Genomic DNA, 27031 nt, shown 5'->3' with positions numbered 1-27031 from the left:
AAAATGGTTAAATGGAGAGTTACTTAGTAGAGCATTTGCATGACAATCATGACAACCCTCTCTTGTTTGTTTTGGGTTAAAGGTAAAAGAAAGTAATACAGACCTGCCAACCTCTGGGAATGAAAAACTGTATTCTGTGATAAGAAAAACTGTATTTTTCCCCAAAAAAGTGTATTTCATAATAAAATGCATGGCGCACTCGCTCATCACGGCGTTCAAGCTGCATGCAAGCTAAAATGCGCACTGCTCTTGCAGATGAAAAAAAAACATTAAAACATGTGTATATCTTCACCCTGGTTTGAACAAAATGATTGAAAAAAAAAACAAGTTACCTGAAATTACATGAATCTAATAACCATATTTGTGCACGTTTTATGAAATAGAGACATATAGAGATTATTTTTCTCAATAAATTACGATTTAGTTTTAAAAAAAATATTTTATTTTTCATTTTTTTACAAAAATGTATTTTTAAAGAAAAAACGTACTGCCGTATTTTGGTTGCAAAAACGTACTAAATACGGCTAAAACGTACTGGTTGGCAGGTCTGGTAATAGCAGTGAACAATTATTTCATGAGAAAGCTTTTAAAATCAAGTTTAATCACCACTATATTATCATAGATCTAGTGTATTGAAATCAACTCATCTTTGGGAAATCTGAGCTGAATACCATTAATTCTAATGATAGCTAACAAAAAAAGGCATATGTGGGACAGTGCATTAATATTGCTTGGAAAATACCCGACATTTATGGAATTCTGTGGCTATTTTGCTAATTTCTCAGCAATTACACATTTTTTTTCCAGAGCAAATTGGCACATATTTCTTACTTATATAAAACAAAAACTTGGGTGGTCATTTAATTGGATTCTGTTCGAGCTCATTTTGAGATCGTTACCACAACTGGTATTTATCTTTAACCTACGTGTATTAAAGGTCTCTATCTCTTCACGGCTAAACTGTTCGTCAAATTGAGATGTGGAAAGGAGGAAGGCGTTGGCAGACACGTTGTAGCTGGTAGAGGGTTTTAGATCCTCTAGGGTATAGTTTGTATCTGGGGAAGACACATTCCATTCCTGTCCAGGGGGGTAGTAATCCTCATCTTGAAGGGAAGTCAGGATCAAGATAGCACCGTCGTAGCTTCCTCTTAGTGGTGCTAAAAACCCAACCACTGCCGATGTCGATGTAATGCTTTCTACTCCAACATCTTGAAGTATACCAGGATCTATAAAGTGAAGTTAAAAAGGATGAAAAATATGAATAGTCTGATAGCCCGTTTATGTAAGAATGTAATTCAAGAAAATAAATATTACATGAAAACAAGATGGTTCACAAACCTGATTTTGCAATCAATAAAATATGCAATATGATCTTTTGACCCCTAGATGACCTCTGACCCCATTGTCCTCATTAACACACATGTGGTATACCCAAGGTCAAGGACCATTTGTACCAAGTGTAAACAAAATTTATTTGGAAATAAAGAAATGAGAGCAAGTTGACCTTTGGACCCCTAGATGACCTCTGACCCATCGTCCTCATGGACACACATGTGGTACAGTATTACCAAAGAGTCATTTGTACCAAGTGCAAACAAAATTTATTTGGAAATAAAGAAATGATTGATGTAGAAATAAAGAAATTAGAGTAAGTTGACATTTTGACCCTCGATGACTCATGACCCTACCGTCCTCATGGACACACATGTGGTATTACCCAAGGACAATTTGTACAAAGTGTAAAAAAATTGATCCAGAAATAAAGAAATGGGAGCAGTTTGAACTGAAACTTGACCTTTAACCCCTAGATGACCTTTGACCCTATCATCCTGAACAACAGACATGTGGTATAACCCAGGGATCATTTGTACCAAGTGTGAACATAATTGATACAGAAACGAAGAAATTGAGAAAACTGAACAAAAACTTCAAAAAGGATGAACATGACCTCATATCATTTGACCTTTTGACCCTAGATGACCTTTGACTCAATCATTCCCATAGGCTCACATGTACATGTAATATTACCCAAGGATCATATGTACCAAGTATGGACATAATTGATGGAGAATTAAATAAATGGGAGCAAGTTGAACAAAAACTTTAACATTTTTTAATAGACTAGAAGAACGACAGACTAACGGACAAACAGGAAAAATGATTACTACATTGTAGTGAGACGGATTCTCAATTCCATGCAGTATGCCTCTGCCACTACCAGGTCAATATCAAACATTGTAACTTCTAAGCTATTCAGAATATGAACTATTTTACCTTTAACCCGGTGACCTCCCAAATCTAATCGATCACTGTCTCTCAAATATGCATCCATGCACATGGACCAAGACAGACAATCCCTCAAATGATTCTTAAAGGGATGGTCCGGGCTGAAAATATTTATCTAAATAAATAAAATAAATTTCGCAGAGCAAAATGCTGAAAATTTCATCAAAATCGGACAACAAATAACAAATTTATTTAATTTTGAAGTTTTACAATATTTTGTGAAAACAGTTATAGGCAAATTGTCATGAATATTCATTGAGTGGGCTGATGATGTCACATCCCCACTTTCCTTTTTCTTATGTTATTACATGAAATCATAAATGTTTCTATTTTTCATGCATGTGTAAATTATGTGTCTACATTGTACATTATGATGAAATAAGTTAAATAAGTACATGTAAATAACTAATGCACTTAATCAGTTGTCAATCCAATTGTTTTACTTCTTGGTAAAAAGAAAAATGAATAAACCTCATTTCATACAAAAAAAACACAAAAGGAGCAGTGGGGATATGCCCACCTAATGAATATTCATAAAGACATGCCTAGAACTGTTTCACCGGAATAATGCAAATCTTCAAAATTCAATAACTTTGTTATTTGTTATCTGATTTTGATCAAATTTTCAGCATTTTGCTTTATGAATTTTACTACATATTTATTGAGATATAAATATCTCCAGCCTGGACCATCCCTTTAAGTTACTACAAGAACAATACACTTCAATGTATGTGACCTTTAACCTCATGACCCCCAAATCTAATCAGATCATTGTCACTCCCACGTTCATACATGACCAAAGTTTATTTTTCTCTATTTTGATACTCAAACAAACATTTAGATAGGAAACATTTAACCTGTAAAGCAAGACAATTTTTCTCACTGGGTTCCACATCAATATGTATCAATGCCTTATTTAATTGTACACATTCAGACCTGCCAACCTCTGGGAATGAAAAACCGTATTCTGTGATAAAAAAAATGTATTTTTCCTCAAAAAAGTGTATTTCATAATAAAATGCTTGGCGCACTCGGTCATCGCGGCGCTCAAGCTGCATGCAAGCTAAAATGCGCACTGCTCTTGCAGATAAAAAAAAAACATTGAAACATGTGTATATCTTCACCCTGGTTTTAACAAAATGATTGGAAAAAAAAAAAGTTACCTGAAATTACATTGATCTAATAACCATATTTGTGTAAGTTTTATGAAATAGAGACATATAGAGATGATTTTTCTCAATAAATTACGACTTTGTAAAAAAAAAAAAAAAAAAAAAAAAAAATTTAAAGAAAAAACGTACACTGCCGTATTTTGGCTGCAAAACGTCATTAATACGCCTAAAATGTACTGGTTGGCAGGTCTGCACATTGTATATCTTTTTTTTGCACATGAAGACGAAATATCAATGAAATGAAAATCTCTTCACAAGTCATTCAAATTTTCCTTAGCTTTTAGATGCTTCATCTTAAACAAAATTTAACAAACTTGAAAGATACATTGTACTTTGTGAACAAAATGAGGCTCTGTACCTGTTCTGTAGAACGTGAGTGAAGTTGTGGTGCCCCTTGTAATATTAAGTGGTATTTCTGCTCCTGTATTCACTCTCACTTCCTCAATACTCGACTGTCTACACGACCCACTGTAGGAAGTGGAATCCACTGTAGCCGTGAAGTCGCTATCAGACAATAAAGCTACTGTAAGTTGAGCATCACGTTCGTTTAGAGTAGAAGCAGACAACACAGACACAGCATTTTCCACTACATCAGTATCATCTGAGAATAAGAATTACACATGACAAGAGGAGAAAGTGAATGGAGATTGCCAATGCTACTATGAACCACCGATGACTGTTTTTTACTTTCCCACCGATAAAGGTTCCTTTTAACCCAAATAGGTACACACTTTTTACAAATCACGCTAAATCTGCTTTTGCTTGTGTCTAAATATTGAATAAAGACTTTCTCTGAGAAAAAATCTTTTACTCCCTAAATTGGCAACAATCTGTAATATTCTCTTCATTGTCATACTCTGAAAAAAGATATACATGTAGACATGAACATCAAACAGACACAGCATTTTCCACTACATCAGTATCATCTGTGGAGAAGAAATAAACATGAAAAGAGAAATATTAAAGTAAATGGAAAATGCAGATTCTACTACCATCAGTAGTAATGAAAATAATAACATTATCATAATCTTATCATTATTATTATCATTATTGTTATAGTTAATACTATTATAATCATTATTTTAATAATAAGTATTATTATTATCATCATAATGATAACAATTATAAAAAAACAATAACAATACATGTAACTATTAGGCAAAAAAAGAGATTTTTTCCGTTACCAGACCTGAACTTGTAATCAAATGTGCATTAATCCTATGGCATAATCTACAAAATAGTATGAATGAATTCTTTAAAAATCTAATTTCTCATCAATTATGCTAATTCATGCGTAAAATCATGGACCTATTACAAATGGACATACAACGAATCCCCTCCTTTCGGCCGAAGACCGTCACCGATAATGCTTTTATAAACAGAGCGCTGGCAGCTGACGCCACTCAAGCCGGTCGTAAAACACGCTGTCACTGATGGACAGCGGAAATCAATTGTGCGCTGCTCCTACACATTGCAATGTTGATCGTTCACTGTATCAAAAGCAACACACAACAGCGAACGTTAGCGCTATGAAAATGATTGCAGAAACAAGAAAACAGGCGTGCATAAACGTATTTTTTATGTACATCGCTAACAACCGCTCACAAAATGCATTGACATCACCATGCAGATCAGTATATCTACAGCAAAAAAGCAGTTAAAATTTGATGGAGATGTGTGCGGAAAAACGTTAAAAATGCATCTTTTTCGGACAGTATTGATTGAGTCGCGCTTACCTTCGGTCAGAAGTTGATTTTCATTTGGGCGTAAAATTCCAGAGGATTGGCGAAATTTAATAGGATTTTTTTTCTGATGATCAGACGACAATTGAACAGTATTGACAGCGTGAAATAATGTATTCAAAACCGGAAATAAATTGCGAATTGCATTATAGGTAATGCAGGGACTTTCCCTGATCGCAGCAATCGAGCTTACATGACCGCATCTGGTCAAAAGAGGGCCAGAGATCGAGCAGTGTCACTGTCCGAGAAGGGATTGAGTACTAAACAATCGCCCAGGGCGCTCGTCGTAAAAAAAGCGCAAAGAGAAAGTTAACTGTGTGACAGCAATTTTGACAGCTGGAAACAGGTGGTGGCCACAAAATGTTCTCGTTGAATGTCCATTTGTAATACATGTAGGTCCATAGTAAAATCAAGAACTTATTCTAATTAATTATAAAATAAGGCCCCTAAAATGATAATTTTTTTGTTCAGACTCTTTATAGCATTCTAATAAAATGCTTAAAAACAATTTAAATATCACTATTATTTTCTTATGTATTTTTTATTTTTGATGTATTTCTGTTTTTGACTTTTTGTTTTTTATTGTTTTTTCAATGGAAATCGTCTGGGACTTTATTCTCATCATAAACAAGATGAAATTAATTGAGTTTAATCAGTAAACGGAGAAATGATACATCTATGAATTTTGACTAAAAACACTATTTACATTGGATTTGCACACAAATTCAGATTTATCACAAAAATGTCGAGGGGCGGGCTGAATCAACCCCCTCCCGTCTTATTGGGGATACATAAATGGTGATATCATTTTTTGTTATTTTACTTTATTATTTCTAAAATCTAAACGTATGTTTGCTTTTTTACTTCTTGTTTTTCATCTTCAACAATGACACTATTACAATCATAAATAGCATGTAATCAATTGTTTTTAATAATCAAAAGTATAAATATTTTTTCATGATTATTCAGAACCACGTTCTTGGGAGCCGCAAATATGGTCTCAAAGAAGTGCAAGACTTAAGCAAAAGTTAAAATTCAGCGGGATACTCAATATAATAAATGGTGATTAATTTTTACCTGATTGCAAAGAAAGCATTAATGCTTGTAAGCAAGAAACCAGGACTAAAGGCTTGAGTTCCTCTCTGAGGGACCTGGTAATAACGATTAATTCCTTACTAAAGGGCGCTAGCGCACAGGTGGGAATCAAACCCAGGTCACCCGAATCCAAAACCCCCGCTCTAACGACTGAGCTACCGCACATCCTCATTCAAAATATTTGGTGCAGCAGAATGGTAAAAAAATATTGAGTGGGAAGGGGGGGGGGGGGCTAAGGGTGTGTTCAATGTCGGTTTCAAAATGTAAACGGCAACATGGATCATGATTGAAAACATGATTACAAAACGCAGATATAAAGAGAAAAAAACAAAGAATGTGACAGTGTTTAATGTCCACTATTCCTGGTCATAAAAGTAAACGTCTTTCAAATCACGTTTCGGAGGAAAATTTAAACGTCGAAAAAAATATGCCAAATTGAACGCAATTGCATTTTGAAACGTATTTAAATTTGCTCTCGCAGTGGAACCCTACACAAACAGGTGCCAGAACTGACCTTTCTTGTGATGGGTCAAACTGAGCACTAAAGCTGCGCTAACAAAAGCAGTAAATTTAAAGACGATCAACATATAAACGGCTTTATATTTTCGACACTGAACGGTGCTCCGCTGATCGTGTACGGTGCTCCGCTGATCGTGTTCGGTGTTTTGGAAATGAGTTTACAATCATGATTCATGTTGCTGTTGAAATTTGACAAGTGGAATGCTTCTGGCGGTCTCACCTGCATCACGCGATTCAATATAGCAGCAGTGCTGACTTACTACTATAAAATAATTATTCACAAAAAACACTATTCATATAATGATACAATACTACATTCATTGATATTTGACCTTGATCATGTGACCTAAAACTTGTCAGTGATACTTGATTACCCCTATATCCACATTTTATACACTACATGTATATCTATAGACTTCGAAAGTTATGACAGCAATCTAATAATTACCTCTAAAATGGCCAAAGTTCAATGACCTTAAATGACCTTTGACTTTCGTCATGTGACCTGAAACTCGCATGAGATGTTCAGTGATACTTGATGACTCTTATGTCTAAGTTTCATGAATCAGATCCATAAACTTTCGAAATTATGATGGTAATTCAACAGATACCCCATTATGGCCAAAGTTCATTGACCTTTGACGTTGGTCATGTGACCTGAAATTCGCACAAGATGTTCAGTGATACTTGATTACTCTTATGTCTACGTTTTGTGAACTAGACCAATAAACTTTCAAAGTTATGACGGTAATTCAACAAATAACCCCAACTTGGCCAAAGTTCATTGACCCTAAATGACCTTTGATCTTAATCATGTGACCTGAAACTTGCACAGGATGTTCAGTAATACTTGATTACTATTATGTCCAAGTTTCATGAATCAGATCCATAAACTTTCAAAGTTATGATGGTAATCCAACAGATACCCCCAATTTGGCCAAAGTTCATTGACCCTAAATGACCTTTGACCTTGGTCATGTGACCTGAAACTAAGGCAGGATGTTCAGTAATACTTGATTAACCTTATGGCCAAGTTTCATGAACTAGGTCCATATACTTTCTAAGTTATGCTGTCATTTCAAAAACTTAACCTTCGGTTAAGATTTGGTGTTGACGCCGCCGCCGCCGTCAGAACAGCGGCGCCTATAGTCTCACTCTGTTTCGCAGGTGAGACAAAAATGGACATTGAATTGCTGTTTTAATTTGAAAATCATTATTGAACACAAACTAAATAGGGTTCCAGTCAGTCTGCAAGCCCCTATGTTAATGAGCAAATGAGCAAGATTTATCCAAGTCCTCTCGTGGCTGAATTCATGTCCCTGTAAATCTCATGAATTGTGAGACTTTTTTCTCAAAGAATTTAACCATTTTCTCCTCGAGTAAAATTGATTATATTTGGACCATGTGAAAGAGTAAACGTTACTCTTTTATACTGATTGTTTCTTTTGAATAAAATATCATGATAAATAAGTGAATTTCAGGCCTGAAAAGAGGCGTCAAACAGAGTTTTCTTCCTCTGTTTTCTCTTGCAAATTGTGCAAAAATTTGTTTTAGGTACAAACATTATTTATATCATCAGAAAGCTCAAACTCTCTACTTTCATACAATGTCACTCTTGATATGTGACACCTTTTAGATGGGTCAGCAGCCAGCTTCTTCCACCAAAATGCAACACGAGATTTCTGAAATTTCTGAGTAGTATAAAATCCAGAGTTCTGATTGGTTAAACAGTGTTTTCAAAACAACAGGCGCGGGCAATTTGAAGAGATTACCACATGGTGAGTGTGACCTTGCAGAGGCCCAGTGTGGGGAACATTACGATTTGCCTGGGTGTGTGGTCTCTATGACCAATCAGATTGCAGTATTCTTGTTTTAAAACTACTAAATGTACTTGGCCTATGAAGAACTGGCTGCTGACCCATCTAAGATACATCTTCTTATACAAATGATATTAAAGCTTAGATCTTCAGCTTTATCATAATCTAAAAATTATTTGGGCCCAACCAGAAATTAAGTGTAAAAACAACAACTTTTGTTGCATGAAAATAATTATTTTCTTTCATGTTTTGGATCAAAAGTTTCACATATATTACAAAATCTTTTAAAAAATCAAGACACGTGACCCGAAAGAATGATTTTTCTTCTTTATTAAGATACCAAAAACATGAAATTTGGTCAATATTTAGAGCAGCAATGACCGAATAAAAAGATGTGTTTTCGTCCACACCAAGCTCATTAACAATGCAAAAACCCTCTAGTCATGAATATCACTTGGATAAAAGAAGCTACTTTTTGAGGGATTGCCGACTGACCGGGTTCAGTACATGACACTGTGTAATATATTCTCACCTGTCGCCACAGTGATAGAGCCAGGGGCACTCTTTGTTCCTCCGTCAACTACTGCCACGACAGTGATCACGAAGCTTGTGGCGATCCTTAAATCTTCCAAGGTTGCTTTTGGATTTGTAGTTTCGTTACTGATGGAATATCCTCCACAAGCTTCTGTGGTTAAAGTAATCTCATACATTGAAGTCTGGCCACCACCAGGGCTCCAGGACAAGTCTATCTCCTGATACGTTGCAGAGATCACCACAAAGTCTGCTGGCTGTAACGGTTCTGCATCGGGTGGGGCAGAAATTAGAAAGGTAAAAAAATTGAGGATTAGATTGACACAAATACAGCATCGTTGCATTAACTGGATACTACATGTATAAGAGCTGGTGCATATATTTCACATTTTTTATAATCTTGTTCAAACTTTTACCAATCTGCTTCTGTGATTCTGTGATTGTCTATTCTTTTAAAGCCATTTTTCATTCCTCAAATACGAGTACAAGCATTTTTTCACCAACTGCAATACACAGTTTCTTAGACCACCTGGATCAAGTTTGAAGCCGATTCATAAAACAGGTCTTTAGTGATTGCGAGATCGAAAACGGGATGGACAGAGTTTCTGAAAATGTAATGCCTCTGGCAAAAGCCTACATTGGGCGGAGGCTTAAAGATGGAGAACTCTGCTGAGTTTTTATAACATTTTTGCCAAAACTGCATTATGATACCTCTCTCTCTCATCTTCACTTTTAAACAATAATACCGAGGTGCATTGTTATTATTATTATTACCCCAGCTTTAGCTCGAGCTGCCTTTCAGAACTCAGTGCATTCAAGGAATTAATCCTGCCGGGTACCCATTCACCTTACCTGGGTCGAGCACAATGTGGGTAAATTTCTTGCTGAAGGAAAACAAACAATGGCTGGGATTCAAACCCAAGTCCCTCTGATTGAAAGACGAGAGTGGTAACTACAACATGACGAAAAACCTCCGTTTCAGAAGACTATACCCCAGATTCTTTTTCACCAATTCTCTTTTCCAAGTACTATAAGCCCTAAGTATCAAAACACCTGTTTCTTGACCTCGGTCCGAAGATAACACGACAGTCCAGCACACTGAGCAGGGGGCCACACACGATGGATTGCAACATGTCTTTAAGAGCCTGCTATGGAGTTCCGTGTATACACACGGTGAAGTGCAACATTTTTCTTCTTTCTTCCTTTCTTTCTTCCTTCCTTCCTTCCTTCCTTCCTTTCTTTCTTTCTTTCTTTCTTTCTTTCTTTCTTTCTTTCCTTCTTTCTTTCTGTCTGGCTGTTGTTTTTTTTCAAACGTTAGGACTGTATCAATGCGCGAGTGAACGGCATGCATCCCATATTTTCTTGCTGGACGGACAGAAACTATGGGATGCATCGCAGCGCTGAGGGCAGTCCCTGCATGCAAAGCATATCCTAATTTTTATTCGCTTATTTTCCTTATTTCGAGGTCGATTTTCTTCGTTCGAAATTAAAAAAGGACTAATATTGGATGTCTGAATACAATATGCCTTTGAAAACGTGATTAAATATCGAAGACAATAATTTCATTCCGAAGTTCCTTCTACAGGCAGAGAAGTCTTACGTAATAGCACAGCTGTTGTTTATCATTTCGTCCTTGGCTTTACTGGCCTGTGGAGGTGAAATTGAGACAACGGGGATTACCTGGCCAAGATGGGTTTATCGGGGCTTGGAAATGTTCAAATGAGAAATGAGAGTTTCAAACGAAAAATGGGGTCTAATACCGCAGTTTGCGATCCCAACTGCAGTGAAGAATCAAATGGGGTATTTTCGTAATGAAGACCACGGCGCCTCCATATTATTGTCATATTTTTTATGTTAACTAGAGCATTTACAGTGCAGTTCTCTGCAGTGGACCAATTTTTGAAAAATATTCTTCTTGAATAAAAAGCTAACCACCATTAATTGTTTTTCACTTTACCACCGAAAGGGGTTCCTTGTAACCCAATCAGGTATAGAGTTTTTACAAAATCTTTACTTTTGTAGAAATATTGAATAAAGACTTTCTATGAAAAAAATCTTTTTGTCCTAAAATTGGCAACAATCTCCTATATTCCCTTATTCTAAATATTTCCTTCATAATCTGAAAAAAAATACATATAGACATAAACATTAATCAAATTTTAGAATAGCAAAATTTATTTTAAAATCTAATCAGTTAGGTACCATCTACATAATATTGTTTTTTTTTAATTGGAAATACTTCTCAAAGTCTGCCACAGAGAAAATAGTACATGTACATGCCTTGATTTTTGTAATGCAATTTTGTTCCATTCACCCTAGAAACAGTTATCACAGCTCCAAAAGCTTCAAAATACTGCAGCAGCTTGTATTTATCAAACAAATTCTCACATATTTCCCCAATTCTGAATCCCCTGCACCGGCTCCTTATCGAAGATCGGATAACTTTCAAGACTTTGTTGCTCGCCTTTCATTGCATTCATGGATCAGCTCCCCAATACAATGTTTGTTTTATCAATTATTACACACCCACTAGGTCTCTACGGTCTTCAATATCTTGTTTGCTTGTGGTTCCAAAAGTTTCAAAAACTTGAGGAGAAAGATCCTTTGCTAATGCATGCCCCATACAATTGAACAGACTTCCTGTCCAAAATGAAATATTATATCTCCATTGAGTCTTTAAAAAATGTTCTTAAAGCCTTTCTTTTTACTTCTAATTTCTTTTATGCGCCTTGAGCACTACACAGAGTGGATTTGGTGCTTTATAAGTTACATGCATCATTTATTAGTAAAAGTTGCCAATCTAAATTTTTTCAACAGAGATTTTGCTGCTGAACTGTGTTGCCAATTTTAGGATTGGTGATGATTAGCTATAAATTTACATCCATGTAGCTTGTATTCAGTGCCTCATTAGCATAAAAGTTATTATAAATGTACGTGTATAAAAGTCATTTTTCCTCCGTTCCCTTGGATAATTTTCAATACAGCAAATTATCTTTCACCGACTCCTGGTAAATTGCCTCATTTTCCCCCGATCAAATCATAGAAAAGTCGGCTTAATGGAATAGGGGGCTTGACACTCACCAGTGAAAGTTGACACGTTAACCTGCGTATTCATGCTGTCAGTGTATGTTACAAAGATCGTATACTCGGTGGCCGGCTGCAGACCACGATACGTGAGGAGACCGTTTTCCTCCCTGTCGAGATCGCGCTCCGCTCCGTCATCGGGGTCGATGGAATAAGTTGTGTTATAAACGGGAGACACACCCCAGGCAACCTGGATAAAGTCTGTTCCTCTGGACACAAGAACCAGTTCAAAGACAGTCGGGCCATCTGATTATATAACAAGAATAGAACGATACTGCATAATGTACATGTCTGATTGGAGACTTTACTTACACGTAGTCCATATATTAGGTAAAAAAAGTGGCCCATGACCGCAGACCAGGGGGTTTATTTCCAAATGGTCTAATACCAACTCATCAAATTACCCACTCATCTAATTTTAATTTGTCTACCATCAGTTCGTCCACTAGCCACATGGTCTAACTGGCATTTTGTCAATTCACCATTCATCTAATAATTTCAAATTCAATTTATTTATTCAACCATCACCAGGTACAGTACAAACAATTACATGAATACATACCAATATAGATAATCATACAAATACTAAATATAATAGAACAGTTGATCCATATTTAGTCCATATACGATTTAGTCTAATTGGACTAAGTGTTAATTTGGCAAAATGAATGAAGAGAAAATGGGTTTTCAACCAAGTTGTAGACGAACTTGTGATTAGACAAATTTTATTGGACCAAATGGCTATTAGACGAAATGTTGGATGGAATGACATTAGACTAAATGAAGGTAGACAATGCATTGAGTGGAAGACTTGGTAATACATGTACATGTAGATGAAACAGTAGTTTACTGACCAGGGGATGTTTTCAAAAACATTTGTCATCCTTACAAGTTGGCGGATCAGAGAACATTCCTTGCCTGGATTTTGATTGGTTGATACGGACTGTTACTATGGTAACTGATGGATGAAAGGGAATTCGTCCATTCATGAAATGCTCTCCAGCTTTGGATCTTCTATAGTCTATAGGCCTATCTTCTGTTTCAATACTCCCTCCCTCTCTCCCCCCCCCCTTATTCTGTATCTACATGTATCTATCTGTCTGTCTGTCTATCTATCTATCTATCTCTCCCCCTCACCCTCTCTATCAATCTTTCTCTCTCTCTCCATCTTTTTCTCTCTTCCCCCGCTCTCATCCATTGCATCCTCCTCCATCTCCATATTCTTATCTACTCTTTTTTTTTGCCTCTCTTCTTCACCAAGTCGTTCTTGATTATTCTCGTGTGACCTTACCCGTGTATATTATTGGATACTACATGTACAATCCCCAAAGCAAAGGAAGTCCTGGAAAATGTTTAAGGTATGCTTCCGACTCCAGGCATTGCTACCAAAGATTATGGGATAGCCACACCAGTATTTGTACATCAACAATATCAAGATTGTTCCTCGCCAAACTTGATCTCACTTGCAGTATGATTCTAATTCATAATGATAATAATATCATATTTTATCCACTACAGGCTAGATACTTCAGGTTTGTTGTTTCAAAAAGCTGTTCGTAAGTTAAGAGAGACTTTAAGAATGACTGGTGATACTTTCTTGTGGAAAATGATATATTCATTGGCGATGGTTTAAGCAAGTAAGAAAGGTTCACCAGTTATTCTGAAAGTCGCTCTTATCTCACGAACAGCTTTATGAAATGGCCCCCAGTTCCGAAAACTGTTCTCCCAGCGAGTCCTCCTTAACTTGATGTTATTATTACTCCAGTTTTAGCATGGTTACCTTGATCCGGCGTTCCAGCATTCGAGGAATTTCTTTCTACCGGGTGCTTGTTTACTAAACCCGGGTGGAGACTGGCAAATGTATATATAACTTGCCAAAGGATTTGACCCCTGGACCTTGAGATTCATAGTCCAGAGACAAATCCCCTCTTCCACAAGTTTGCATGTTAAGTATGCTCCCTACCTGTCTCGTTTGTCAGCTTCGGGTTCTTCGACTCATCGCTCGACTGGAACGGGAACGTCCCGGAAGCATCCAGGTACGTCCCGACCTCGATCGTCAAGCCCGTCCGCGGCCGCAGACCAGTGATGATGTAGAAGCCAGGGTTGGTCGAGATGGTGTCGACGAGCATGCGCTCACTGTCGGCTGGCTCCGAATACTGGATGAAGATCTGGTACCCGTCATGTGGTCCTGGTGGGGAATCCCACATGATGTTGGCAGTCAGGACGTCGATGCTGTTCAAAGTGAGATTAGCTGGTGATTCGGGTGCTGGATACACACGGGTGAAGACAAAAAAAGCTTGGTGTAATGGCCTGAGCAGAGCCTCAACTTAACTATGTATTGATGGTATAATGTTCATGCGCCATCTATTAAATTAATAATTTGAATACTTAATAATTAATCATTTTAAATTAAATTTTTACCAAAAATTGCACTAAAATTTTTATTCGCGTGTGGTGTATAATGCATCAGCCTAAGGGTGTATTTCTGATTCCACTGCGTAGACGGAATCTGCGTTTTCAAACGTCGTTTCAGAACACCGATCGCAAACGTGGTTCTGGAGGTGCTGTTTATGCTTAATTTTTCAGCTGGCTTCACATTGTAATTTTCATTGAGCAGGAAAGCCAGGCCAAATTGGGCACGTCCTTTTTCAAAAGGTTTTTTGCCGAGTGTTGTTATGGCCATGGTTGTGGTCGACTATTATTTCAACTTCGAACAATTGCATGGAGCTACTTGACATAGCTATAGAATTTTCACCATGGTGAGGATAATAGTAAGATAAAATAAAGAATATTAAAGTACATGTATAAATAAGAAAATAATAAGACATCTATTTGTTTATGCTACTGGGGCTTTTGGCTCAGTGATGTCTCCTCATCACAACTCATATTCCGTTTTTTTTTTTGTAAATCTAAATTAGAGGAATAGTAATAGTGATAGTACTAAACTTAATAATCATACATGCAAATGTACATTTGGTCATTAATAGAATCAGAGAGAGATGAGAGGTAGTTCTGTGGAGGTAAATCCCCGTTAGAACCATGTGACTGTATATGCCCGCAGATTTTCATCTCACCGGAAGCATTACCAATTAACGTCATTTAAACACATTTACGATTGCGGTCCTGTTTATACTTCCCAAGAAAGCCTGATTCTGATCAAATGACATTTTGAAACGCACCTTTTTGTAAGTTTAAGATCGGCATTCTGAAACGTTGTTTAAACGAAAGTAAGCATGGATGCAACCGGGTTTTAGACTAATCATGTATGAAAACGCTGATTCTGGGCTGAAAAGTGAAAGCATTAACATGGCCTAATAGTCATATCATGCTTATGTTCACTACTGTGTAGTTATCAATAGGGTTACACATAAAGGCCACCGCACACCTTACGACTGTTCGCGATCCGATTATAGAACAAATCACACTTTTCTAATTTTCTGAAAATGTGAATGGAAACTATCATTTTATTTGAGGTTTAATTTAATTGAAAGAATGCTAATCTAACCATTTTGAAAGATTGTAAACCTTTATTTTGGAGTAAAGGCCAAATTAGTTTCAAATCGTAGCCGATCGTACAACTGCTATGACGTCATTACGACTAGGTATTAAATTCGCTTTTATTCTAAGGATGATAGCATAGTCACAGATTTGAACATAGGTATTCACACAATGATTTCGAACTTTACACAGTAAGATATTCCAAGTCTCAATATTAGCATCAAATTCTACAACATTTTATTCTGAAATCGGGTCGCAGACCAATCGTAAGGTGTGCGGTCGACTTAAAACACTCTTATGCGTGGATCTAATTCACACTTAACTCTGGGAAACCCCCTCCCTTACCCCCACGTTACCAGAGTAATTTTCTCAATGTGATATTTCATTACTTTTTCTTTTAAGTCTCTCGCATCCTATAAGACCTAATTTGCGATGCATGGGTACGCGTTTCAAAGTTACACAACATTTCGTAAGTGCATGTCAGACCCAAAATTGCTAAAAAACGTGTACTGCAAATTGTGTTTTCCACCAAAAATCATATTAAAAGGATGATTAAAGGTCAAGTCCACCCCAGAAAAATGTAGAGATGAATCAATAGAGGAAAATCAAAGAAGCATAATGCTAAACATTTCTTAGAAATCGGATGTAAAATAAGAAAGTTATATCTTTAAGTTTTGCTTATTTTTAACAAAACAACATGCGCAACTCAGTGACATGCAAATGAGAGAGTCGATGATGTCCATCACTCACTATTTCTTTTATTTGTTATTGTTTGAATTATACAATATCTAAATTTTACTGATTTGACTATAAGGTCCTGAACTTAACTGAACCATAAACTGTTGTAACAATAGTAATACCACATGTTCAGGGAGGAATAAAACTTTGTTTCACAGGACAATGGGGAGAAAATTAGAATATTTCATATTTCATATGATAAGATACAAAAATAATAGTGAGTGAGTGATGTCATCATTCCCCTCATTTAAATACCGACCAAGATGTGCATATAACTATTGAGTGAAATTAAGCGAAAATTAAAATGTCATAACTTTTTTCATTTTACATCCGATTTTGATGAAATTTTCAGTGTTATGCTAGTTGGATTATTCCTTTCTATTCAAATCAACTTTCTGTTGGAGTGGACTTTTCCTTTAATTTTACTTTTGCTGGTTAAAATGGATTCATCTCATGCTCTTCATGATCGCAGAAGAGTCCCAGACAAAACAATGAAAACAAGGAAATACATAAGAAATTACATAAACAATATCATACAAAAGAAATTGACCTGATATTGCAATTTTTTCACATACATTTGCTAAGCACATGGCAAATAATATGTACACAAAAATTTAGGACATTTGGAGCTTCATTTAGGGTACTAAAGCAAAAAGTATGATTTTGCATATTAATCAATAGCAATTTTTGTTAAATAAATTATCATACAATTTAGAAGGCTATGTCCCAAGAAAAGTGTGTGCCAATTTTCATCGCCTTCGCACGGTTGATGGCTGAGATCTCAAAAGGGGCCGCAAGCCCACCCCCGCCATTCGATCTCCCATGACACCTGGGCCTAGATAGGGATGAACAAATAATGCAAGTAAGCCGTGCATGCAGGGCCAAGTAATGAACATTGTGCGAGAAGAGCAAATAGATATACATGTACAGCTCAAGTTCCGCAGAACCAAGTGCGGTATATCCATTTGGCGAGTGGAGCACAAAGTTCATTATTTAGGTCTTCCATGCACAAGAATATGTGTATTGTGTGTTTTATATACAACCCCCCCCCATGTTATTGAGTTGCCCCGAATGCTATATTTGATCTGCATGTAAATTCTAGATAATTCTAGATAATCCCAGAACTCGCACCATCCTGCACTCTGATGTCAGAGTGCGAGATAGTGCATTTCGGGTGCGATAGTGCAATTTGCTGAATATCATGTGATCCAATTTGGACCTATCAGATTACAGAACATTCTTGGGAGTTGTAAAATTGTTGTTTGCATGTACCATGTACTTGAATTCTCTGCGCACTATGTGACCATCTACCCCCAAACCAATAATAAGTCACAATTTATGGTTTTCTTTAAATAGTACAAAATAGCAAGTCTTCAAAAAGCAAAAATAAAATTAAAAACAAACTTATCTATTCTTCTTCATACTCCCAAAATTTCAAGTTTTAAAGTTGAACAAGATAAAACATACAGCAAAATTATCTTTGACACCATTTTTTTTGCGGACTGATTGGAAGTTTTGATGAGAATGCACAGTGTATACATGTACATCTCATTGTTGGGTGAATCTGGACTTCAAAAACTGTTTTCTACTTATCTTGAAAAGTGTTTGCTTACCTTCTTTCACATTCAATCAATATGTGCATTATTATTGATAAAGTTTGACAAAATTATATACATAACACCTGAAAGCTCATGATGTGCTAGAATTTCAATGAAAATCCAAAAATTCCTTTTGAGCGACTTATTGTTGCATTGGGGGTGGCTGGTCACATGTATGTACATACCCGCTCTGAGTAGCGTGGTAGCTAGGAAATCATTGGTGGCACCATTTTCCAGAGTCACATTCACCACAACACCTGGTGTGAGGATTTCAATTTCGACTTCAAGATCATCTATTCCTGGCCGCTCTACAATAGAATCCATCGGAGAAAAGATCCTATAAAAAAGGGCAGTCGGATAACTACGCCACTGGAGGAAAGCGCGGTCCGACGTCACATCTGACACTAGAATTTCCCCAACAGGAATCTCCGCTGTATTTAAAAGACAGAAAGTTAAGAGCCAGGCTGAAGCAGTTGGAATGAGAAATCTGTTAAAAAATGAGAGTTAACTCTTACCAGATCACGAAAAATATAGATCCCAAACTATGACATTCACCTTTCAGGGAGAATTTACAGAGGAAGAATGGAGATCTCCCTCAAGTAGATGAAAGATGAAGATGAAAAGATGATGAAATGAAAGATGAAGATGAAAGATTACACACAAAATTACTAAAAATCAAATGAAAGATATCAATCAATGAATCAGAGAGACATTGAAAATTTGCAGATTTGATAATCAGTCAATTTGCATGGAATCTCGCTGATAGTCGGCATGCTATAGGTCCATTATGAGAAAGTCTGAACTTTTTTTTTATAGAAAGTCTGAACTTCTCGGAAAGGGCCCAAGAGTCACCATTTTGCGAGCAGATGCCTTCAACACTGTGAAGCCTGTCTTTTGCTATGGTAAATCCCCCAATATATCTATCACTATAATAATAATAATGATAATTATCATTATACTTGCTTATATAGCACTTAAAGGAGAATGAAACCCTTGAAACCAGCTGAATCCATATCAAAGAGAAAAATCAAAGAAACATATTGTTGAAAGTTTGAGGAAGCTTGAATGAATAATAAGAAAGTTATGAGCATTTGAATATTGAGATCACTAATGCCATGTAGATCCTCCCAATGGCAATGCGACCAAGATCTGTGATGTCACACACGTACAACTCCCTCATTACTTTAGTACTTATTTCACTTATATTCTCACTTTTATAGAGTCTATCACAAGGTGAGGTGTTCTCTTTACGAGATGACAAGTACAGAGGTTTCACAACATTATATCATTGATGAATCGTTTGTCATATGATTAGAATGAGCAAAAAGAGATGTTTTGGGGTATATTTTCAGTGTCCAAAAGGGGAGAGTTGTTCATCTGTGACATCATAGATCTTGGTCGCATTGCCAATGGGAGGATCTCCATAGCATTAGTTATCTCGACATTCAAATACTCATAACTCTTCTATTGCTAGTCCTATTTTACTCAAACTTTTGTTGATCTTATTCTTTGATTTTTCTGCTTTCACAAAAGCTAACTTGCTCCAAGAGTTTCATTCTCCTTTAACACTTTACTTTATCAGAATTCTGTATGCGCTCTACACTAATGCAGCATACATGTACTTACCCTAGCATTAGCAGAGCAGCTGTTATGCGCTCTTCATTATATTCAAGGAATAAATTCCTACCAGGTACCCATTCACCTCACCTGGGTTGAGTGCAGCACAATGTGGATAAATTTCTTGCTGAAGGAAAACATGCCATGACTTGGAATTGAACCCACGTCCCTCAGATTGAAAGACAAGGGTCATAACCATCAGACCAAGACGCCCCCATTATGTGAATTCCAATTCTTGTTTGAATGTGCATGTCTTATTAAAAACACTTATGACGGGAAGTAGGAGGAAGGATAGTGTGCAATGAAGGATAATCTTCGTGATTTTACATGATCAGGTACCCAACAAAAATAAAATATCTGCACATGTGTTTCCTTTAAATATGAATCCTATTCCAAAGCGTGCAATGGGCTGAAAATCCAGAATATAATTTTTTTTTAGCTTTCTGATATCCAATCACTAAAGGGAAAGGGAGCTACAAGTAGATGCCAAACAAAATAAAATCTTAACGGCTTAAAAGATACAATGGCCAATGCACCTATGTATATTTGTAATGTTAGATGATACTGGAGTATAATTCATCTTGTTGACCCTTTTTTATAACCAAAACTAAAGCTGGGCTTTAAATAAAATGTGATACTACTTAACTTTAAGATATATTTTATTTCCATGTGATGTCATCTTTCCTTTTGCTTGTAAAATCAGATTTTATTTTTCATTTTTATTGTTTGAAAGGGCTTTCCACCCTAAGACAGGGTATGATTAAATGAATAAAGATATATATACATGACAATAAATTCATTCAATTATTAATCTATCCATCCATCCATCCATTCAATCATTCATTTATTAATAAGTAAATAAATAAATGATTGAAACTAAAATGCTAAGCTTAGTAAATGATTAATACATGAATAAATGAAAAGAAAGAAATAAAGAAAAATGAAAGAAAGAAAGAAAGAAAGAAAATTAATAAATCAATAAAATAATACATTAACACTAATCCGTTACGTACAGTTGGTCAAACCATTTAAGGACATTATTCAGGAGAGCATACAAGGAAAACAAGTGGAATGCCTCTGGCAGTCTCGCCTGCATTACGCAATTTAATATAGCAGCAGTGCTAACTTTGAAAACTACTATAAAATAATCATTCACAAAAACACCATTCATATAATGATATAATACCACGTTCATTGACCATAAATGACATTTGAATGGTGACTTAAGACTTGTCAACTACACCCATGTCCACATTTCATTCACTCTATCCGTAAACTTTCAAAGTTATGATGGCAATTCAACAATTACCCCAACATGGCCTAAGTTTATTGACCTTAACTGCCCTTTGACCTTGGTTTTGTGACCTGAAACTCACAGGGGATGTTCAGTGATACTTGATTACTCTTATATCCCAAGTTTTATGAACTACATGTAGATCCATAAACTTTCAGAGTTAGGATGGTAATTCAACAAATACCCCCAACACGGCCAAAGTTCATTGACCTTTAATGACCTTTGATCATGGTCATGTGACCTGAAACTCGTACAGGATGTTCAGTGATACTTGATTACTCTTATGTCCAAGTTTTATGAACTAGATCCATAAACTTTCAGAGTTAGGATGGTAATTAACAAATACCCCCAACACGGCCAAAGTTCATTGACCTTAAATGACCATTGACCATGGTCATGTGACCTGAAATTCGCACAGGATATTCAGTGGTACTTGATTAACCTAATGTCCAAGTTTCATGAACTAGATCCATAAATTTTCAAAGTTATGATGGTAATTCAACAAATACCCCCAACTTGGCCAAAGTTTATTGACCCTAAATGACCTTTGACCTTGGTCATGTGACCTGAAACTCAGGCAGGATGTTCACTCATACTTGATTAACCTTATGTCCAAGTTTCATGAACTAGATCCATAAATTTTCAAAGTTATGATAGTAATTCAACAAATACCCCCAACTTTACCAAAGTTCATTGACCCTAAATGACCTTTGACCTTGGTCACGTGACCTGAAACTCGTGCAGGATGTTCATTAATACTTGATTAAACTTATGCCCAAGTTTCATGAACTAGGTCCATATACTTTCTAAGTTATGATGTCATTTCAAAAACTTAACCTTAGGTTAAGATTTGATGTTGACGCCGCCGCCGCCGTCGGAAAAGCGGCGCCTATAGTCTCGCTCTGCTATGCAGGCGAGACAAAAACTCTCTGACCAACTCAATTTCTTCCTTCGGCAAGTCGGAGCTAAGACACCGTTCTCACTACCCTCCTAAAACTAGCTTACTGGAATCTAGTTTAACATGTAATGAGAACGGTCGAAGCGGTCTTGGAAGCGATCTTCCAAACCGATTCAGAAAACCACCTCGTGATGAAGTTTTGAAGATCGCTTTGCCTCGTTAAACTGGTTTTAGCGTGAGGACACAACTGTTCTTCGGGAAGCGATCTTCGCACATTTCGAGCCCTTTCCTTGTTTTTCAAGAATTTGTTGATTTGATAAAGAGACCCCCTTATCACCCAACTTTATGGAAAATAGATGATATGTGGTGACCCATTTAACAGTGAGGAAGGAAATAGAAACATTTTCAAAGTGATTTATTTTCCCCTCTTACTTTTTTGCCTCTCATTTTTTTCATGATGATTTTTGATAAAAACATTAATTCATTAATTTATTCATCTTTATCTTATTCATTCATCTATTTATTCATTTTTTTTTTTGGGGGGGGGGGGCAAAGGGAAAGAAAATGACTGATTTTGGATTGTTCACCTTATATTTCTCTGCTCCCCCCTCCCCCGTACAAATCCTTGGATCCATCCATGCTCCATTCATACTCACCTGTAGAGTTGGTAAGTGTCACTTCTTCGCTATCGAAACCGCCAGAGCGGAAACTGACGATCGTAAAGGTGTAAGATGTGCCCGGGGTCAGGTCCGTGAAGGTGTAGGTATCCTCACTGGTTTCTACTGACCGAGAACCAGGAGTTCTAGTGAGTCGATACATCGTGGCATCGGGAACACTAGTCCACTCGAGGGTGATCTCGGTGAAATCGAAAGATGAAACCACAAAGTCCGAAGGGCTACTCAAAGCTAATAATTAGGAGGAATACAAACAAGATATGACTTTAATAAGGATAAATGCCAGTTGTGGTAACGATCTCAAAATGAGTTTGAACAAAATTCAATGAAATGACGACCCGAGTGTTTGCATGTATAAAAAATATGTGCCAATTTGCTCTGGAAAAAAAAAGTGTAATTGCCCCAAAAATGTCCTTTTTTGCCTTTTTCTTATGGTGATACAAACTCTTTATCCATGATGTATTCTTTAAAAATCTGTATAATATGCCCTCCTATAGAAATAATATATGCTCTACTGATAGATGTGAAAAAAGAGGCAGTTTAAGTGAAATATATAGTAAAGTAATGGGGAGAGTTGTTCACAAGTGACATCACACATCTTTGTTGCATTGCAAATGTTAGGATCACCATAGCATTAGTGATCACAATATTCAAATGCTTATAACTTTCTCATTATTTGTCCGATTTTTCTCAAACATTCGTTGATCTGTTTCTTTGATTTTTCTGTTTTCACACAAGCTATCTTGTTCTAAAGATTTCAATCTCCTTTAACTGAAACAGAAGGATTTTAGATTTCTATAACAGTACTCAACAGAGATATATGTATAATGTAGAAGTACACTGAAGAATTGGGATCACATTGCCCACTCAGTGGTGATCTTGGTGATAACGAAAGATGAAACCACAAAGTTAGGACTACTCAGAGCTCTTAAAAGGACAAATACAAAAATAATTTGACTTTATTAAAGCCATAGGCCGACACTGATTTGACTTTTAACAATCTGAGCAGCAAGGTCCCACTTTTCAATTGTCTCTATGCTATGTTACAAAAGTGAAGTGCCAAAAGCATTCCATCTGAAAATCCTCACTTTAGTGCCTAATAAAAAGTGAAATTTTAAGCGAAAAGAAACACTTCCTTAATTTCGTCACATACACTAAATGTATTTTACTCTATAGACTAATGATTTTAAGAAACAAAATTATAAAATTGTGGTTTGAATTGTACTTATAGATTTTAATTTAAAATAATGGTTGTTTTCAGGGGTTTTTTTTGTTCTAATGCATGTACTCATACAAATGTTTCATGTTAATTTTCATCTTGGTAAGAGATTTTTTTAAATTGGCTGTTTGCAAAGCTGGCAAATGCCTTAAGTATCAAATCCACTCTATAGAAGCCTAAGTTATGTTTTTTTTATTGAAACAAAAGGTGTTTAGAACATTTTGAAAGGACTCTACAGAGATACCATTTATGACCAGCCAACCTAAAACCAACAATAAGTTTCCAGGGAAGGTTCTCTGAAAATCGCAAAAATAGTAATTCAGTCTTCAAAAGCAAAAATTTAAAAATTGGGTTATCTGAAAAAAGTTCATACTGGCAAAATTTGAAGTCGTAATGATGAATAAAAGACAAGATGAAAGAGTTTCTCTGACACCATTTTTTGCGGACAACTTGGAAGTTTCACTGAGATAGCACAGTGTGCACATTTCATGGTTGAGTGAGCCCAGAACTTCAAACATCATATTCTCCTTTTTTTAAGCTCTTGCTGACTTTCTTCTATATTAGATAATTTTGCAAATGATATATCAGACGAGCTGAAGAAGCCACCTAGATCAGACGTGAAACTGTTCTCCGTTTTAAACCAGTAAGTCCAGATGACCTGGGGCCCGTCTTACAAAGAGTTACAATTGATCCAATCAATCGTAACCCTATGGAAATCCAACAATGTCATATTTTTTTCTATTGGAAATTTGCACAATGTCCTTTGTAAAGAAAGAGAAGCACAGTGAATTTTCAAGAAAACAATGAATGCATGAATATACATCATAGTTCGAAAATATTTTGAACAAACATGAATAATACATGTTGATGTTGCTGGCCGCCCATAGTTATGATTGATCGGATCAATCATAACCCTTTGTAAGATGGGCCCCAGATTTATGTCTATTCATGATTCACATATCATTTTAAAGCTCAGGATGTACCTTTTCGAATTTCTAATGTCTTCAGGATGGATATTCTAAAATAAGAGCATGCTTGGACTTTTAAACTCATGATTTTAAAACTTGACTAACAAGCGAATCAGATATTGATGATCATATAAATAATACACTGTAACAATAATAGTAGTTACATTTATATAGCGCTTATTAAATTCTGTTTCTAAGCACTTTACATAGCAATTATTATTACCCGTCATAGGATTCATGGCATGCCCACACACAATGTACATTCTCCCCACACTGCCTGGGGAGCATTCCAATGAGAGTTGAAAAGTAATAATAAATATAAACAAGTAGAAGGCCTCTAGCAGTCTCCATGCATTATGCGAATTGATACGGGAGCTGTGCAGACTTTGAAATATTATTACCTGTGCTGAAAGATTCTTGGGCCTCGGAACTATTTTGACCCATGAACACGGTCACCACAGTGAAGGTGTATGTTGTGAATGGCTCCAAGTCGGAAAATGTGAACGGAGAGGACACATTCGTGATGGTCATGGAACTTTCGACTTCCCCATCGGTGACGGTCACGATGTAATGATCGATTCCACCTGTTGGTGCGGTGATGTCCAACACCAGGACAGAATCTAGAGGGCTCCCTCTATCTATGGACAAGGTTGGTGCATCCGGCACTTGGAGAGAAAGCAGAATAGAGAAAAGTAAACAATTAGATACAAGGGCCCGTATTCTCAAGTCAGGTTTAAGTTAAACTCAGGTTTAAAGTTGTGGTTTAAGTATGGACAGCCAAAAGTATCATTTTTTAAAATTAAGTTGTACATTTCTTATGTTTACTGTGCTCTTTCTTGATTCATTGATGGTGAAGACAATAATCTATATATACTTCCTAGACAATTATGAATGATTTGAGAGCCAAATGAGCTGAAATATGATATCCCTATACTGTTAGTGATTTATGCAACAATTGGCTGTCCATACTTAAACCACAACTTTAAACCTGAGTTTAAGTTAAACCCGACTTCAGAATACGGGCCAAGGAATTTGGCTTTATCTAAAGGTTACTCCACCCAAAAAAAAACTAATTTGAATCAGTAGAGAAAAATCATGCAAGCATAAAGTTGAAGATTTCATCAAAATTGGACGTAAATTTAGACAGTTATTGCTATCTGAAATTTTGTTCATTTTTCACAAAACAGTTACTGTACATGCACAACTCATCGAATTGTTAATGAGAGAGTCAGTGATGTTACTCACTCACTACATGTATTTCTTTAGTTTCTTATTGTATGAATAATACAATATTTTAATTTCTAGGGATTAGACGATAGAGATCCTCTTGATCGACACCAAAGAAGGTTATGCCAATATCGCAAATTATTCATAACCTCTTAAAATGTTATGTACATGTACATGTGTTATAGTCAGACATCACATACTCAGAGGTATGGTAGGGGGTCCTAAAGCTGCGCGGGTCCTAAAGCTACGCACCATCTTCGCTTGTCAATGGATGTTTGGAAGATGAAGAAGAAAACAAAATTAACTCGTTAAAGCACCACTCATCGCGCATACAGTTTTTATGGCAAATGCGCACTCTGTGTGTGGAACTGTGACTGCAGAGTGACGAACGATTCCTATTCAATTTTTTCTACAGAGGCTGCAGTAAATCTCTAAATGCAGAGAAACCAACAACTGTTTGGAATTTTGGAGTTATATTTGCTTAAATTTCATTTTATCCTATAATGATATGAATATATTTTAGAAATTGAGGCACAGGAAATACAAATTTTTTGCATGATAAATCGAGTGCGTAGCTTTAGGACCCCTTCTACATCGGGTGGCGAAATCAAGAGGTGTTCGGAAAACACGGCGGGATTTTCGTATTAGTGAGTTTTGCGATATTTTCTTCTTGGTTAATGATCTTTAGAATGTTTGCCACAAGTTAGTGAAAGATATTTGTTGAAATATTAAAATTGGGATAGTTTTTATTGTTTGAAAACAAAGTGCGTAGCTTTAGGTCCCCCCATCATATATTAAGATCTTAAAGGTCAAGTCCACCCCAGAAAAATGTTGACTTGAATCGATAGAGAAAAATCAAACTAGAATAACATTAAAAATTTCATCAAAATCGGATGAACACTATTAAGTTATGACATTTTACATTTTTGCTTATTTTTAACAAAACAGTTACATGTATATGCACAATTCAGTGATATGCAAATGAGAGAGTTGATGTCAATCACTCACTATTTCTTTTGTTTTTTTATCGTTTGAATTACACAATATTTCAAGT

General features: G+C 36.2%; 1 protein-coding gene across 2 annotated transcripts in view; it reads right to left on the bottom strand.

The window, feature by feature from the left end:
- The window catches only part of LOC129283358 (uncharacterized), a 181077-nt gene that overhangs the window by 130867 nt on the left and 23179 nt on the right, over nucleotides 1-27031 (bottom strand). For both annotated transcript variants that reach the window (XM_064113949.1, XM_064113950.1), the window contains exons 10-17: nucleotides 25152-25415; nucleotides 22546-22794; nucleotides 18266-18511; nucleotides 14210-14512; nucleotides 12244-12492; nucleotides 9164-9430; nucleotides 3817-4059; nucleotides 927-1226 (exon numbers count right to left, since the gene is read on the bottom strand). In XM_064113949.1, the coding sequence (XP_063970019.1) occupies nucleotides 927-1226; nucleotides 3817-4059; nucleotides 9164-9430; nucleotides 12244-12492; nucleotides 14210-14512; nucleotides 18266-18511; nucleotides 22546-22794; nucleotides 25152-25415 (2121 nt within the window). The remainder of the gene's footprint in view (nucleotides 1-926; nucleotides 1227-3816; nucleotides 4060-9163; nucleotides 9431-12243; nucleotides 12493-14209; nucleotides 14513-18265; nucleotides 18512-22545; nucleotides 22795-25151; nucleotides 25416-27031) is intronic.

This window comes from Lytechinus pictus, chromosome 19 (genome assembly GCF_037042905.1).
Source record: "Lytechinus pictus isolate F3 Inbred chromosome 19, Lp3.0, whole genome shotgun sequence".
Taxonomy (NCBI): Eukaryota; Metazoa; Echinodermata; class Echinoidea; order Temnopleuroida; family Toxopneustidae; genus Lytechinus; species Lytechinus pictus.
Note: the sequence above shows the minus strand (reverse complement) of the source record. Positions and strands in the feature narration are given on the sequence as shown.